The sequence below is a fragment of the Echinococcus granulosus genome (assembly GCF_000524195.1).
Source record: "Echinococcus granulosus chromosome Unknown EG_S00042, whole genome shotgun sequence".
Classification (NCBI taxonomy): Eukaryota; Metazoa; Platyhelminthes; class Cestoda; order Cyclophyllidea; family Taeniidae; genus Echinococcus; species Echinococcus granulosus.
This window is the reverse complement of record NW_020170422.1, coordinates 105,644-121,345: the sequence shown is the minus strand read 5'-3', so window position 1 is coordinate 121,345 and position 15,702 is coordinate 105,644. Positions and strand designations below refer to the sequence as shown.

General features: G+C 41.7%; 2 protein-coding genes across 2 annotated transcripts; one reads left to right on the top strand and one right to left on the bottom strand. All coding sequences in view use genetic code 11, as the record gives it.

Moving 5' to 3' along the window:
- Positions 1-5,699: 5,699 nt before the first annotated feature.
- On the bottom strand, positions 5,700-7,200 carry EGR_05560 (hypothetical protein; the record flags this gene model as incomplete). The annotated part of the gene is made up of 3 exons (XM_024494809.1): positions 5,700-5,937; positions 6,535-6,677; positions 7,099-7,200. 3 exons carry the CDS (start codon positions 7,198-7,200, stop codon positions 5,700-5,702), a joined length of 483 nt encoding a protein of 160 aa, XP_024350729.1.
- Positions 7,201-11,417: 4,217 nt separating this feature from the next.
- On the top strand, positions 11,418-12,854 carry EGR_05559 (Glycine receptor subunit alpha-3; the record flags this gene model as incomplete). The annotated part of the gene is made up of 1 exon (XM_024494808.1): positions 11,418-12,854. The coding sequence occupies one exon, from the start codon at positions 11,418-11,420 to the stop codon at positions 12,852-12,854; it is 1,437 nt and encodes a 478-aa protein (XP_024350728.1).
- Positions 12,855-15,702: the final 2,848 nt, after the last annotated feature.

The window sequence follows — 15,702 nt, the reverse complement described above, 5'->3', positions numbered from 1 at the left end:
ACTATTTGTTTCCCACTTTCAAAGTGCACATCCATTTCACTTTATCTGTGTTGTGCAAATATTTCATATTTTACTGCTTTTACCACGCCCGTGTTTCAGACTACATTTAAAATGAGCGCGCCAGGTTTCTTGGGTGGTTTCCGAGTCTTCCTTCAAGTAATGAAGGTTCTCCGCTCTGCATTAACCCCTGATCTTTAATTAAAATATTTGCTGCAGCACACCAAGACCTCCCCAAAGACGAAAGAAGGCATAACACTAGGGCAAAAAGTGGCCCGAGGACCATGCTGCCCAGAGGAATTAAAAAGCAGACTTAAGTGCTTACGAATCCAAAACGGCAAGGTAAATAAATAATCAAAGTATTATATGGCTCTCCTTCCCTTTTGAGCGTTGTCCTTGGCGCTCTCACGTCGGCCAGCACAAAGTAGTCGGTGTTGTAGAAAAAAAACCCTGCCACCCAACCTCACCACTCATCGAATTTGTGCGCAGCTGGGATTTTTTACCTCAACATCGTTGATCCCTCTTGGCAATTTTACTGTACCTTGAGTTTTTTCCCCTTTGGGAATGGTATTGGGGAAAGAGGGGAAAATGCATAATCCATCACGCGTATCTATCGGCAGTCGAAAGAACACTGGTCTAAAAGCCAAGAGATTTAAAAAAAGGTCAAAGTCTTAAATCGTACCGTGGAGACAAGGTTCAGTGTCTATTCCCCATTGCCACTTTGATCTCATTTTAATGCTTTTAAGCGCGTTCACTCAACTAATCTCATTATACAGGTACGATACACAGGCCCATAGCGAACATTTCCAGGTGATTCACGGCAATGTCACTTCAATTGTTAACAGCGCTGCTACAGAACACGAGACTGGGTAGTTGCCGAAGAGAGGCATCATTTCCATCCCCCCTTTAAGGCGTCGTTACAGATTCTCCCATCTATGGTACATGCCCTTCTTCCCTCACATTAAGGTTTAACACTCAGTAATAGAAATCAGGGTCGATGTCCTTTAAGATGGAGTTCGTTTTTGCTGCTACCAATGTGACGGCCCGATGCTTCGCTGAAGACGATGTGCAGAAGAGCTGGGGGCTACAAAGGCAGAGTCTTGAGTGCCCATGAAATTAAAGCAAGGAGCTACGCAAAAAAACTAAAGTATGACATCCGATATTTGTATTTTAATTTGTGAATTGATATTTCTTGTATTGAGTTGTGATCAATTCACATATTCCTCGGCAGTACATTTTGGAAAGAAATTGACCAATGAAATCTAAACCTTGAGAAACGCAAAACGGTTTTATGGGTGAAGTGCACACATTTACAGGGACAGAAGCTCTTGCAATTTATGTTTTGATTTACTACCCCACCAAGCATTCATCACGCGTTGCAAAACACACCTGTACCCCGAAAATTCACTTTTTTGAAAGAGCCCCCGTCAAGGCAGGCTTAATGTTTACCTAAAACCGAATGTTACTGTTTAGCAGGCGGGAAGCCTTTCTTGGACTGCCGTGTCATCGATGCTATTAACAGCTGCACTCAGGTTTTACAGCTTAATAACAGATAGGTGTGTCTGACTGAGGTTTACCCACCAAATTTGGCTTTGTACAATTTGTGATTGTTTAAAGATGTAGGCATGGAAAAGATAGATATGCAATAGACGATAAAAAGTGCAAACTGGGAAAAGGATTTGGCGCAAATATGTAAGACCAACATCGCAGCTTATAAAGCACATGAATTACAGCCCAAATAAGAAGTAATGGGTTGAAGCATCTATACTTAACTCGTCAGTGATAGCGTGTTCCGTTCTTAAGCGAGACTTTCATGTGAACCGATAATGGCTTATGAATCAGTTTGTTGATTCGGATGGGTGTCAGATTTCATTTCAATTGGCTTTTAATTATCCATCATCTACGTAGATGTTTCACCTTAAATATCGGGGTCGGATGTAGGAAGGTAAGCTAGTAAACATTTGGTGGACAGGCAACGTGCTCGTTACCCCCATCGTCGATCACAAAGAACGCTTCATTCCCCACGTCTTATGTAAATTACTTGGCTATAATAGTTTTGTTGCGCCCCGATTCTGCCTTAACGACGAAATAAATCATGCTACTAGGGCAGGAGAGGGGCTACTGGCATGCCCCGGAGGCAAAGCCGCCCGGTAAAAATATAATTCGTGAAGACTTAACTTCCCTTCGGACTAAAACAGAGGTAAACAAATAATCAAAACAGCACAAGTCTTAATTTTGACTTCTCTAGGGTTAGGTTCTCTAATTTATTCGCAGTAGTAGGGAAAAAATGCCTAAGAAAAGGTGGCTTGAAAAATGACCGCAAACTAAGCATGTGCTCAATGTTGACAATGAGCCTCCAATAAGAAGCTGTCAACAGTTAGAGACGAATCAAGTAGAGGGATAGCTGCCTTCAAAAGTGCACAAAGAAATAGAGGGAATTATTTCGACTAATGTGGTGGATAGCACCGAGAGAGTTCTCCATTTTAACAGTAATCAACGATCGGGCAATAAACGATCTCAACATTGAAGTCAATGAGCACAACCATTTGCTGCTCCGTGACTTGATTTGAGGTGTGTTTTATTTGCCCCTATTTTAAGCCCTTCTTATTAACCCTTTTAGCTGGTCGCAAGTGGCAGTCACCCATTGTGCGTGACTGACCACGTAATGGGTAGCACCACCAGGGGTTAATAAATCAGGAATCCTTCACTTGTCTGTGTTAGTTCCTCGCCTTAATTCAAAGGTTCCGTCCTTAAACACTGTTGATTCTCATAGAGCCCACGCCAAATACGCCACTTTTACGCTTCGTTAAACTGGGTGCACTACCGCATTTCTAGTTATTCAAATGCCACCTCAGACATGCGGCTTCACAAAGGGCATTCAGAAAAATTACTCAAGGCACATTCATGCGGACTACTACTAATCATGCGCTCCTAAATGAAATGTCTAAATCAAAATCGCAGATTTATTTGCACCCGAGTCGCTCTGGGTGACTTGAAAGCCAAGTATTCCAGCATCGTTAAGCTGCTCCTAAACGGATGGACTCCGTGATGACGCATGACTGAAAGACAAAGAAAGCAATGCCGATCACTGACAAACCACCCATTTCACAGTCTAAAGCTTTTTTCGGAGAGTGGGGCAGATTAATCTGGTTAAAATCGCTTATGAATCTGCGAATTGCCGAAATAACCTTAAGATTGAAATTTTGTAATGTTCAATCAGAAAAGAGAAAAAGACGAATTAGCCATTTGCTTATTGCATCAAAAGAGTCATTGCCTTAGGCATAGGTTCTGCTCAGTTGGGTTTCATCTGGTTGGGAATTTCAAGAAAGGCGCATAGGCGCAGTCGACCATTTGACAAGTGTCAACGCGACATTTGTTTTCACTAAACAGGAGCGCTTTCCGTGTGAATAGGCATGTGGGCAGCGAATTTCCTCGGAAATGCATACACTGTATGCATTTACATTGCGGTTTGGTAACGGAGCTTGTCCCGGCCGCAGCATGTCAAATTAGTCACTTGAAACCGATGTTGAAAGGTCAGAAACGGAGTCCACTTTCAAAGTGGCACGCATGCGATATAGCTCAACTAACATTTAAAGGCTTCATTTACAAAAATGGCGATGGTGACCATAATCGCCTTCCATGACGATTTTTGGGAATTGAATATACATTTTTATTCAAAGTGACTTTCAACTTACAATACATTCGACTGATTACAAAAGATGTCGGATATTTATATAATTAATCGGAAAACATGTCGTATTTATGACAAATCCAGCAAATCACCTCTCAGAACAATGAGAACAGATTTCTGTCAAGCAGGTTTCAAAATTTTTTTAAACTTTTCTTCCGGTAGTAATGTAAATTTTCTGCTTGTTTTTAAACTGCCGTCCTACCCCCTACTCAGATTTCCATTCTAGACTCACTACGAGGGTATGAAACGATGTGCAAATGGGTGCTTAAAATACGGAATGAAAATCTACCTGAGAGGTTGCAGCTAACTTAGGTCGCATTCTGGAACAAAAAAAAAAGTGAACTTGCGCTTTTTATGTTTGCAATAAAGAGTAAACAATGGCCTGTCAATTTTGTCCCACACAACTGTCTCATAGGTTCCCATTTAGTTAACATCCATACAATATATATCTTTGGAAATTAGTGGTACATATTTCCGACTTTCACAGATCCAAATCCAATCTTATGCAAGAATAATGCATTATGGGATTTCAAGGGCCTACTGGTAGAACACTGGGAACGAAATTTGCAGGTAGGAACAGTAAACTACGACACAATCACTTTTACGGTCAGTTACTCTGTTGTTTGATCAAGGCTGAGAAGTTTGTCTAGGAAACAGGATACGTAGTAATTTATCGTAAATAATCCCTTTATGTAAACAAGTTTGTCCAACTTGCGAAATATCTCTGAGCTTCACTGTAGGGGTTGCAAAATGGGGAGTGCATTGAGCCGAACATTGCGATCAAAGGCGAATCATGAACGCCAACTTATGGCCACTGAAAGCTCGCCCACTTCCCGAGTCCTCTAATGGTAGACCAAAAAGTCGCCAGACGGTCGCATTATTGCAGCATACGCACAGAGACTTTCAAGTCAAATCGAGGCTTCGCATTCTTCATCCCACTATTAGAATTGCTACTGCGGTGTTGTTAAATTAACCCACATATCGTAGACCAACCCAGAGATCGCTAGTAAAAATGACACACCGGCGACTATACGCACACTGAAGAGTGCGCGGTGATGAAGGAAGGTGTAAAAGTCTAACCAGCGAACACCTGTTCATGGGCAGACATCAAGCATAGTCGCTCAGCATTGAGGCATGCGAGTCGCCAACGTTCCTAAGACGACCGATCTTGCGTCCGTCAGCGAAGCTCCCGGCTTTAGTGACTCTCAGTCCGCAGTCCAGACATCACTAATGAGGACAAAACATCCAACGCGTAAAAAATCCAATCTAATAGACGACTAAAATGCCGTAAAATTCCGCCGAAAGCAAACCTTCCAATAAGATCAGTGAACACAAGCACCTAAAAACATTTGTCATTCCAGCTAGCATAGGCAAAAGAATCAAGACGTAGAGGCTGTCCATGGATGGTTCATTTGTAATAACATATCCATTTATGCCGAAACTTCCTAGGCTTGAATCCTCCGTACGCTCAACCACAACAACCATCAGTAGAAGTGAAGAAACCTGTAGTCGAAAAGTGAAGGTGACACGGTCCACTTTTGGTAGCTAGACCTCATCCGTACTAAAAGCAAGTTTCATATCAATCACGAGCAAATAACTCTAATAAACAACAAAACATAATTTAGTGGCAGTTATTAATGCTAAAATTAAATCTGCCTATAGAGATATGAAATACCACCCTGTAACTCTCACTACCTTAAACGTCAATATGAAACAAAATTAAGAAGTCCTTTTTGAGAAACTGATGCTTATATCGGGTTTGACCAAATTTCTTGCAAAGACTACGCACCAGACCGTAGTATTGGTTGAATTTATATACTCATTTCTACTAAAAATTATTAGTCGACGTCAGGAGTTTCCCGCGCTGGCTTGATTTATTATATTTTGGTAGAACAAATGCGGAGATATGTCGACAGTGATAAGAAAAAGGTCGCTATTTACATAAATATAAGTAGCATGCCTTATTTACAGTGAGCAAAAAAAGTAGTCGGCATCTGATTAAATCAAGGATTTAAAAGCTCTCGCCTGCCGTACCCTCTTTCTCCTCCTCACCTACTTCTCCCATCACTGATTCCTTGGCGGACTGTCTTCCAGCCTCAGAATGGAGGATGATATTCTGCGCAGTGATAGCTTGCATCCAATCATTGGTGCTCTTCTTGAAGGACGATAGACAACCCTGCACAAACACGCGGTCACCCAAAGAGACATTCTTGATTCGTTCTATCAGTGGTTTGTCAAAAACTTGAATTCTGAGAAAAAAGTGGTTAAATGAGATTCAGCAGAGTATACAGTCCCCAATCATCAGCTCTATTCTCTCAAGAATCAAGCCAAGCTGCAACAATCTCGCCGATCATCCGACTCATGCTTTCAGCATTCATCGCCCCTGTATCGTTGTAGAAAGATTCTTCACAAATCTCTAGGACTAATTCAGACCTTTAGAAGGAACCTAAACCAGTAAAAAACAAATCGACAATGTAATCGTGACGCAAAACTTAGACTCGGAACTAGGATCCCTCTGCCAGACAATTGTCAAAGACGAAGATTCTCAGGAGGGTTAACAGAAGAAAGACCATTCTGATCAGATTCATCCTGTCCAAAACTAATTGATCATTGCTATTTCTCTCGCAATCATTGCATATCTCCACATCACGACGAAATTGCCTCCAAAAGGTTCAAGAATTCAGTAGAGACACTTAAAGGTGACCATAGCGCTGAGGAAGCAAGAGTCTAACAAAAATTAGCAGATTTTAAACCACCCACTTGATGCCTTAGCACAATGGTAAAAGTAGTCCTAAACCAGCATGGAGTTTACTCTAAAAAGGAGGATAAAACAAAAGAAGACGAACCTGTGATAGACAAGCTTCATCTTGTAGCGATCAGCACCACGGTACCTAGCGCGAGTTAGGAGGCTGAACGTGGCGGTGGGCCGTCCCGATTGAGATTTCTCTATCGCGACCCCGGATGAGGCAACAGAACCGAGCAGTGTTATCTGAATCCAAGGTAATGAGTAGTTTACAACAAAGCGTATTCAGAAAAAAGTGGAAAAATGAATAATCGGGAACGAATTTGCCAAAATTGCATGGCACCACAAGTTTAAAACCTAAATCCCCGCAAGTCGGTCTCCCTGTATATATTGGCTTCACCCGACATTGAAATGGAAATTGATCCTCAACTGGAAACTAGGGCGATTAAGAGACGGAACAGACAGAACAATTATGACAAAAAATGCACAGAACCCGTCAATTTATTATCGCCAGGAATGCTGGGCTTAAGCGCACCATGCAAAATTCCGAAAAACGATAAATAAAACCTTAGAATGGAAATAAGTGTTCTTATTAAGTCACCTGCTAAATCAATCACAAAGGCTGCATGATCAGACCGGTGACCATCGAGTAAAGTTGTGTGTTTACCTGATTAATATCGGATGAGAAAATTACACCAGAATCTGAAAAAGACCTCCAATGTTGCCTCAGTGACGAGTGACGAAAGCCAGTAAGACAACGCCCCAGCATTGTAAGCAAAGAAAAGCACGGACAAGGTTAAATGAACCGCAGGACGCAAAGAATTCAAACAAGCAGAATTATCAATTAACTTACATTAATAGCAAGACAACTTTAAAATGCTGCCAAAAACTGATCAAGCTGCAAATTTGCTATAACAAAAATTAATAAAGCTTGCAGAAGGGGAGATGGCAAATATCCAAAATTAGTTTTACTATATACTCGACCCCTAAGGCATTTTGACTAATCTAGCAAAGGGTTTTGCTGAAAAGTTTGTATTTAATATGTCAATGAAGACTGTTTAGCAAAACTATTAAGAGGTCCCAAAAATTCATTTTCTTTTGCCAAAACAACTGCAATGCTTTAAGAATCCATTTAACTCTGTGCTTGGGTGAGCGGATGCCTGGGTTCCTGCAGATTGCACTTTCCCTTTTGCCATGTCCTTTGAACTGCCTTAATATAAATCATTAGCGTATTCGGGTAGCTTGGAAACGCATCCAGAATTTTATGCGAAAGAGTTTGGAGCTGTCACTTGTACTCCACTAAAAAAATATTTAAATCTGACACCTAAAGCGATTACAGCTCCACTACCGCATTTCGATATTCTGCTGGAATTCTATTCTGATTAAGCCTTACCAATTCTGAGGGTGATAAAGCATTAACGGATTCACTGGCTTCTTAATCCTCAAGCTAGAACGATGCTCCACAATGAGTGTATTCCTTAGGCTAATCGTTATTCGCAGGAAGGAGAAGCCAAAAGTTAGATTTTTGGGAAAGTTTTAGGGTGTCTTTAAGGAGTCGTTTTTCCCCATCTATTAAATTTTACCAATATGTTCGCATTTCATTTGCAATAAGCCGTCCCCCCATTCAGATGGTAGTGGCTTAATGACGGTTTTAATTTTTCACCTAAATAACACTTCTTTATACCGGTGACAAATGGTATTTATTAGCAGCCTTCTTCCAAGACGCGAAATTAGAGTGATTTCGAAAGCAGAATTCAGTATTTTTCTTTCTGTTAGGAGCCTACAAATTCAGTCATTCTCAACAGATGGTCCTCTTCTGCGAGGCAAAGCGTACTCTATCTAATAGGATAACTGTCTTTGTTTCTATGACGAGATGGAAAATCTTGATGTGTCGGAATAGGGGTAGATACCGTAGATGGGAGAATACATGACGATCTCTAACAGAAATATTCATAATAACTTCGTCCATTAGCAACTACCCAAGTCTCGTGTTCTAGAGGGATGCTACTAGCACACAAAACGGCACTAACCGTGGCCACGACCCCTTGGAAATGTTCGTTACAGAGCTGTCTGCAGTACTTTTATAAAAATATCACTGGAGAGAACACGAGATATCTCCTTAGCTCTCTGCTGGCAGGATAAAATTCATATGTAGTTGGGCAGCACTATAGTGGGGTCAAATGTGTCGACAGGGTACAGACGCGGATCTTTACACCACGAAACAATTCCAAACTTCATCGTATTAAATGACTGCTTTTAGGCCGGTGTTATCACGACCAATGGTGGCTATGAAATATTACCAGAACATTTCCTCCCTTCTCCTAACATAGTTCGCAAACAGGACGAAACTCCAGATTCAGTGAAATTTCCAAGAGAGATCAGTGATGCTGCAATCAGTCATCTTCTTAGTTGCACCGACTACGTTTTCTTGCAGCGCCGACTACACTGTTGTGGCCTTAGCCATCAGATCAACTTCTTTAACTGAAGACAAGCTTAGTAGGTAGTCATCAATGTAGAATACTCGTTTTGCTCTGGTTTAACCTTGTGACACTTTACAGTTCGCTTTTGGGTTTAATTTACGCAAACAAGTAGGCCATGTAGTTGCAAACCTATGCACTGTATATGGAAGATCTCAGATTTGGGGGTCAAGTCACCATCATATCGCAGGAGGAATCTCCAAATCCTCTTATCATCAGTCCGCACCTTCAACCAGTGGAGCGGCTTCGAAATCCACAATTAGGGTATATGAGAGTTCTCGGAACTTCGAGAGCACCCCACACAAATTGTTTACTAAGCTTAGTTTGGGAAAAAGTTGCTGGTTGCAGGTGAGATGCAGCCCGTTCTGTCCAGTCTAATTCTGCTTTCAGTTAGGTCCTAATTCAGCACTACCTTCAGCTGTGGGATATTCCGGACCAATTGGTCCACTCTCTTCGAGACCATTCTTCAAGTCCATTAACCTTCACACAGCCGAACCGCGTTACCTAGCAAGTAAAATTAGCCAGGTTTTCATTGCGATGGCGCTTTATTATGCCCACCAATTATGCGCATTTAAGAAGCAATGTAAAATAGTGTTTTCGTATCTTCTTTCGGCATCACCTTCTTCTTCAAGGGTGAACATGTGTTCTAGATTTGCGTACAATTTGTCGTTCCTGATGATATAATTCACCCTGACGCCCTGCATCTTTGAGAACGTGGATGCTACTAGACCTAGAATTTCCCAACCTAGTAGGCCTTTTATTCCGTAAGGGTTATCAGAATCGCTAAGATGTTGTTTTACCCCCCACCCCGCCGATTCCCTAAAATTTTAGTTCCAATTCAAATACGAACTTCACTTTTATCTACTGAAATGGACACGTACTCTGGTTGCATCAGCAGAACAGACTCCATACGGAAACTGGAGCTCTGAGTGGCTCCAAGGCTCTCAGACTCAGATCAGTCACTAGCGTAGGCTTGAGAGTTTATCAAAAGCTGGCTTATGGCCTGTCACTGTGATGAGAAGATATTCTTCTAAATCATCTACTCAACAAAGTTCTGTAGGGTTTTAGACGTGACTAATTATTAGGCTGCTTCAGTAGTGTCAAACAAAGCTTTAAGTCATAAGGAAATATGGTCGGTGATTTCGCGTCTTAGGACTTGAGAATTGGTCCATTCATTAATCTATCAACATACGAAGTCCTAAATAATCTTCCAGAATTTGAAAGGCTTCTGCAATGTCCTATTGAGGTTTGGGGTCTGCGAAACGTGGACTGGTTCAAGTAGACTGGCCTTCTCAAGCTGCAGTGAAGGACTTCAACAAGTGGACATTATTCTCCTTGCAATTAACTACGGCTGCATGAAGGTTTGGAATGAGGTCAACGGAGTTTAGGAGGTGTTGCTGTACTTGAACAAGCAACAAGTGAAAAGTTTCATGCAACTTTGGATAAGCAGATATTATGAGGCACTTGAATACACAGTGCGAGTGGTTTCAAATATCACTTGTTTAGAGGAGTGGTTGTTGCGGCAGTTAGATTAGTTGCAAAAACTCCTTTTTTCTTCCCAATTCCAAGCTTCCTTCAATGCCTCAACCTTTATAATTGCTTGCGCCTTCAGTTTCCTCATCATAATTTGAACCAGTTCCAACTCGTAATGGGCGCAATCTTGATAGTTCTACCTGTACATCCCTCGGAATGCAGATTTGTAAGATGCAGAGGAATTTGTGTGTCAAAAATGTTGACCCAATGGCCATCCGATTAGTTTTATAGTTTTACTGGTAGTATTTTATGGTTCAGGTCATCAGCATAGTCACACTAAAGTAAACATACGGCAAGGGCAGAACACAAGATTGGGCAAGAAAATAATACAGGTGGAAAGTCGCCTTTATCGTATTAGCCGTGATGATAGGTCAGGGCACAAACCAATCTCACGGCACAGGAATGGAATGAGTAATTATGGTGGCGATTCGAGCGCCGCCCAGCAATTCAAAATAAGGACAACAATAATTTAAATAGTTGTAGCAAAAGGAAAATAAAGATAAATGCAACATAAACCGCGCAAACATGAGTTTTAATTGCTATAGCAAATAGGACTCATTCATTTGGTAATATTCCCCTACCCCATGCAGCCATACATCATGGTTCCGTAGATAAACAACCTCTCGCCGCAGGGACATCATTGATTTACCTCGGCCACCCGTCTACTAGGAAGCACACCACTTCCCGCAGCTTCGCGTGGCGAAGCATGGACAGGCGCGAGGACAGACAGGCGCCTATCCGTGGTGCGCGGTCAATCGACAGTGCGTGTGTGTGAACACTTAGGCTAACTGAATATAAGCCCTCCCAATGAACCAATCAGGTGACTGCGCATAATCTTGCTCATTTCCCAGCTTACCCTTTACACGAACGCATTTCTCCAGCTGCCCCCCAGTAGAATCACTCGCTTCAAATTAGCATGCATTGCTTAGAAATACTGCTATTTTTGGATCTCTTGTACTACCAACTCCAGTCTACAATGGGCTTTCAACTAGAAGGTGGATTTGGTGTCTTCCCATTTACTGAAACAGGTCCAGTTGAGCCCGAACACGAGGCGCTTAACCGCCGTGACGAGACCTACAACACAGGTCAGGGCTACGGGGGCGATCTACTCCAACACCTCCAGACGGACCCTCAAGCAGTTACCCAACGCGATCGACTAGTTGGGATGCTTTTCGCTAACTACAAGACACATGAACGTCCAACAGAAAAATTGGACATTCCCACGGTCGTGGAGATAAATATGAAGGTGTTAGCAATCTTTTCTGTCGACGTGCGCACCATGGACTACTACATCGATGCTCTGCTTCGTCAGACATGGACGGACCCTCGTTTGGCATGGAATCACCGGGAAGGTTTCAAAAATTACACTCAACCCTTAGTCTCCCCTACGCTAAAAGAGAACCTGTGGTTACCAGATTTATTCTTTCGTAACGGAAAAGACGGGTACTTGCACAAAATGACTCTCCCTAACTACCTTCTTCGTGTTCATCCCAATGGGGAAGTGCTATATAGCCAGAAAATCACTATGAGATTTTCTTGCCAAATGGACCTTGCCACCTTCCCTATGGACACTCAGTACTGCCACATGAATATCGGCAGTTATGGATATACTCTGAGTGAACTTCAGTTCGTCTGGAGAGAAAAGGAGCCTGTAGAACTGCAGAATAACCTCCAGCTCTCCGAATTTAATACGCCTACGAATTTCACGACCCTGGATTGCACAGCCCAGTCCTCCACATCCACTGGCAATTACACTTGCCTTATGGCTAAGTTTAGTCTCAAGCGTCAATTAGGCAGCTATCTCGTGACCACATACATCCCCAACATCCTAATCATCATGGTTTCCTGGTTGAGCTTCTACGTTTCCGTTGATGCCGCGCCAGCCAGAGTTCCTCTAGGGCTACTCAGCCTTTTGGGTTTGTTGACACAAGCTTCCTCAATCACGGGCAACCTTCCGCGTGTATCATACATAAAAGCTATCGACCTGTGGCTCATCTTTTCCATCATCTTTGTCATTGGAGTGTTGGTAGAATACGCGATCGCAATCACGATGCTTCGACAGAAGAGGAAGGAGACATGGCGAGGCGATGTTGAATTGATAGTGAAGGAAGAATTAACCCGGTGGTTAGCAGCATGTGAGCAAGGTCAAATGGCAAGTATTCAGGGAAGTGGAGGTGTGAGAGGTGATCAGGGCTTTATCCAACAGCAACTGGCCTATTTTAACGATCTAGATGCCTTCCTAACCAAGTCCGTGATTGAGGAGGCACGAGCTAAGAAGGGTGACAAAAAGAGTCGTGTTCCAGTGGCTGTGGAGTCGGAAATCGACGCTTACAGTCGCTTTTTATTTCCCACCTGCTACATTATGTACAACATTTTCTACTGGACTTACTATTTGGCCATTGTTAAGAAGTGATCCTCATCCATACCTCTCTGTGATTCAAGTTCCAGTAGGCATCTAGTTTCGCATCCTCCGCTATCGCGCATGCATATGTTTGTAAGAATTTGACCTGTAAATTAATAACATTGACAAGATAATATATTGCTACCATTTGGACGCATTTCCACGTTCTTAAGTCTTCGGGTTAAAGCCTTCCTAAATAATAATATATTTTGTTTCTGGAATTATTCTGTAGGAAGCAGGAGCTCCTACTGTAGTTTTAACGGATTTTTAAGGTCAGAAGGAATTTGGAGTGTATTTTGACAGTTATTTATTTTGCCCTAGGTTCCAATTTTTATAAGTCCCCCTTTTCTAGATAAATTTTCCTCTGGAAAGTTAACGGTTACTGCTTCCTTTCTTTCTGGATCTTCATTCCGCCGAACGTCTGTTTTATCTCTTAATAACTTTAGGGGTTATTTTCTAACAGAAATATCGTCTTTTAGAGGATCTTGTTTTATTCCATGGGTTGTCAATGGTAGCCGTGAGCATCGATGTGCCACATCGACCCATGCTACTGTGGTCATCACCCGGAATCTTCCCCTGCTTTCTTATTCGACCATCACTTAGTACTACATAGTATCGAAAATGATGCCTCCACGTCATACAATTTTAAGGACTTTGTGATTACTGTCTCTGGAAATAGCGGACTACTACAAAGAGTGTATCTATAGCTATATATGCCCCAAAGTGTCTTCGATGATGACACTAAAGCAACAGTGCCTAACTCCCAGATGGCTGAATGGAGAATTTCCGCTTGCATGTGAAATACGATTAATAAGTAAAAAGATAATACGGGGACCCACACAAAAACGCCTCAGTCGTTTCACAAATCCCTTATCTACTCTAACCAATGGTAGGATGAGACCCGTACTGAATCCATCCAGACAGTAGATGAATTTGTAATTAAAAAGCGCTGGGAAATGTCTATCTTATCGTAAGATACCGCCACCTGTACCGAATGTTAGTTCCCATATCACTAAATTTTCCCTGGTTCTTCAATTTCCACGCTCTCATGTCTCATAGAATCTCCAACCGTATTTCCAAGAGACAATACCCAGCAAATATCACCATGCCATTCCTTTTCGTCTCTTTTAGGAAGGTGTAGTAATGTTCACTGTCTCAAAATCAAGAACACTTATTTTATAGTCACCACCGTGTCATTTAATTGCCCAGAAAATGTTTGAAAAGCCCTAACTCACTAGAGAAAGGCAATTGTCTTAGCGGAGTTTGTTTTGGGACAGTAATTTGGCCAAAATGTATTTTAAGCCAACTGGAGTTAAAACGTTCCCTTGGTGCATTTCTGGTAGTGTTTAGTAAAAAAATATAAATAGTGCAATATCATGGTGAATAAATTATACATTTTCACGACAAAGGACTTGACGGCGTAAAAAGCATTAACCAGGGAGCATAATGTTGGCGTGGATTTCACAAACTCTCATTTATAACATTTACCTATTTTACTGAATTTTGCAGTAGATTTCCTCATGTTTACCTGGTTATTTTTATGAAACGTTACAAAATCTTGCAATTCCACTTCTTTTTAAGGAATTTACTTGCTCTTTATGTATGAAAGCCAAAACAGCATTTTTTTTTGAAAAGCTATTAATGATACCCAAACCGCACTTGTGTAGCTCCCGAGATTTGTTCGAAGACGAAAGAAAACTTAGTACTTGGGGAGGGTTTGCATTGTCGATAGACAGATGAGTTCGGGGGCCACCGGAACGGCGCGTGGGCCGGGCTACCCGGTGGAAGTACTACGGCGGAGCCCTAGGGTGACCCGTTGCTACAATCGTGAGCGTACGGTGCGCGACGGCCACAAAATCACCAGTTATCATTCCTCCTTCGGCAATCCTCTTTTAGAGTTCCAGAAAATTACAGGAAAGAATCGAGAACCAATGAAATGAAGATGATGAAGCCTTTAGTTACACTAAATTTGTTCTGTAAAACAAACCGACTTCATATTAGGTAATTTGACGAAAAAATCATCTTTGCAATTTGTTTATTAGCCATAGGTACTAATTCTAAGGTGTGATACTTTATGTCAATTTACCGCATGTTCAACCCGTCGGCGCCTTACTAATCCAGTCTCGTATGTTAGATTTCGGTGTGATGCCAGCTTTTATGTGATTAAAAGCAAAATCCTCCAATTTTACGAGAACATGGCTTCGATTACACCGCTCTTCTGATTATCATCAAAAGTTTTTTCCGTAACTCTTTACCCATCCCTGCAGGAGATCCTCCTACTAAATGCCACTTTAGCGCACTTTGAAGACATACGAGACTCGTGTGACACGCAGTTGTCAGAGGTGTCAGCGCCGCTTATAGCAAATTCCGAGGTCAGAGGTGCCAGATTTTAGAATGACACGCTCGACCTGAAGGAAGCGCACTTCGTGCCGGTTAATTCACCTCCAAAGTGTCTAATTAACCGATGATTTTGTCTTACTCAATGACTAGGTCTGCAACCTATTTTTGAGAACAAGTAGTTACGATTTCGAAATAGTCACATAGCTTCCAACCACAATCAAAATTTTCATTGCTTGAGTAAAACAATTTGGACTCAAAATTTCGCGTAAATCCATGGGTGTCGTTAAAATTTAAAATATTATAATCCACAAATGTCATTTTTCCCCTTAATCAATTCATTTTCTTTAATGGTGGGCTATCTAACTATATGGGGGGAACTCTGCTACATAGAGGTGACTTAAGTGCACAATTTAAAAAATTCAAATGTTGGACCTTCCTCTCCGACTGAATAAACACATTCCTACACAGTTCTGCGATAAGACAATAAATTGGTAACTACACATCATATTGTGTCAATTTT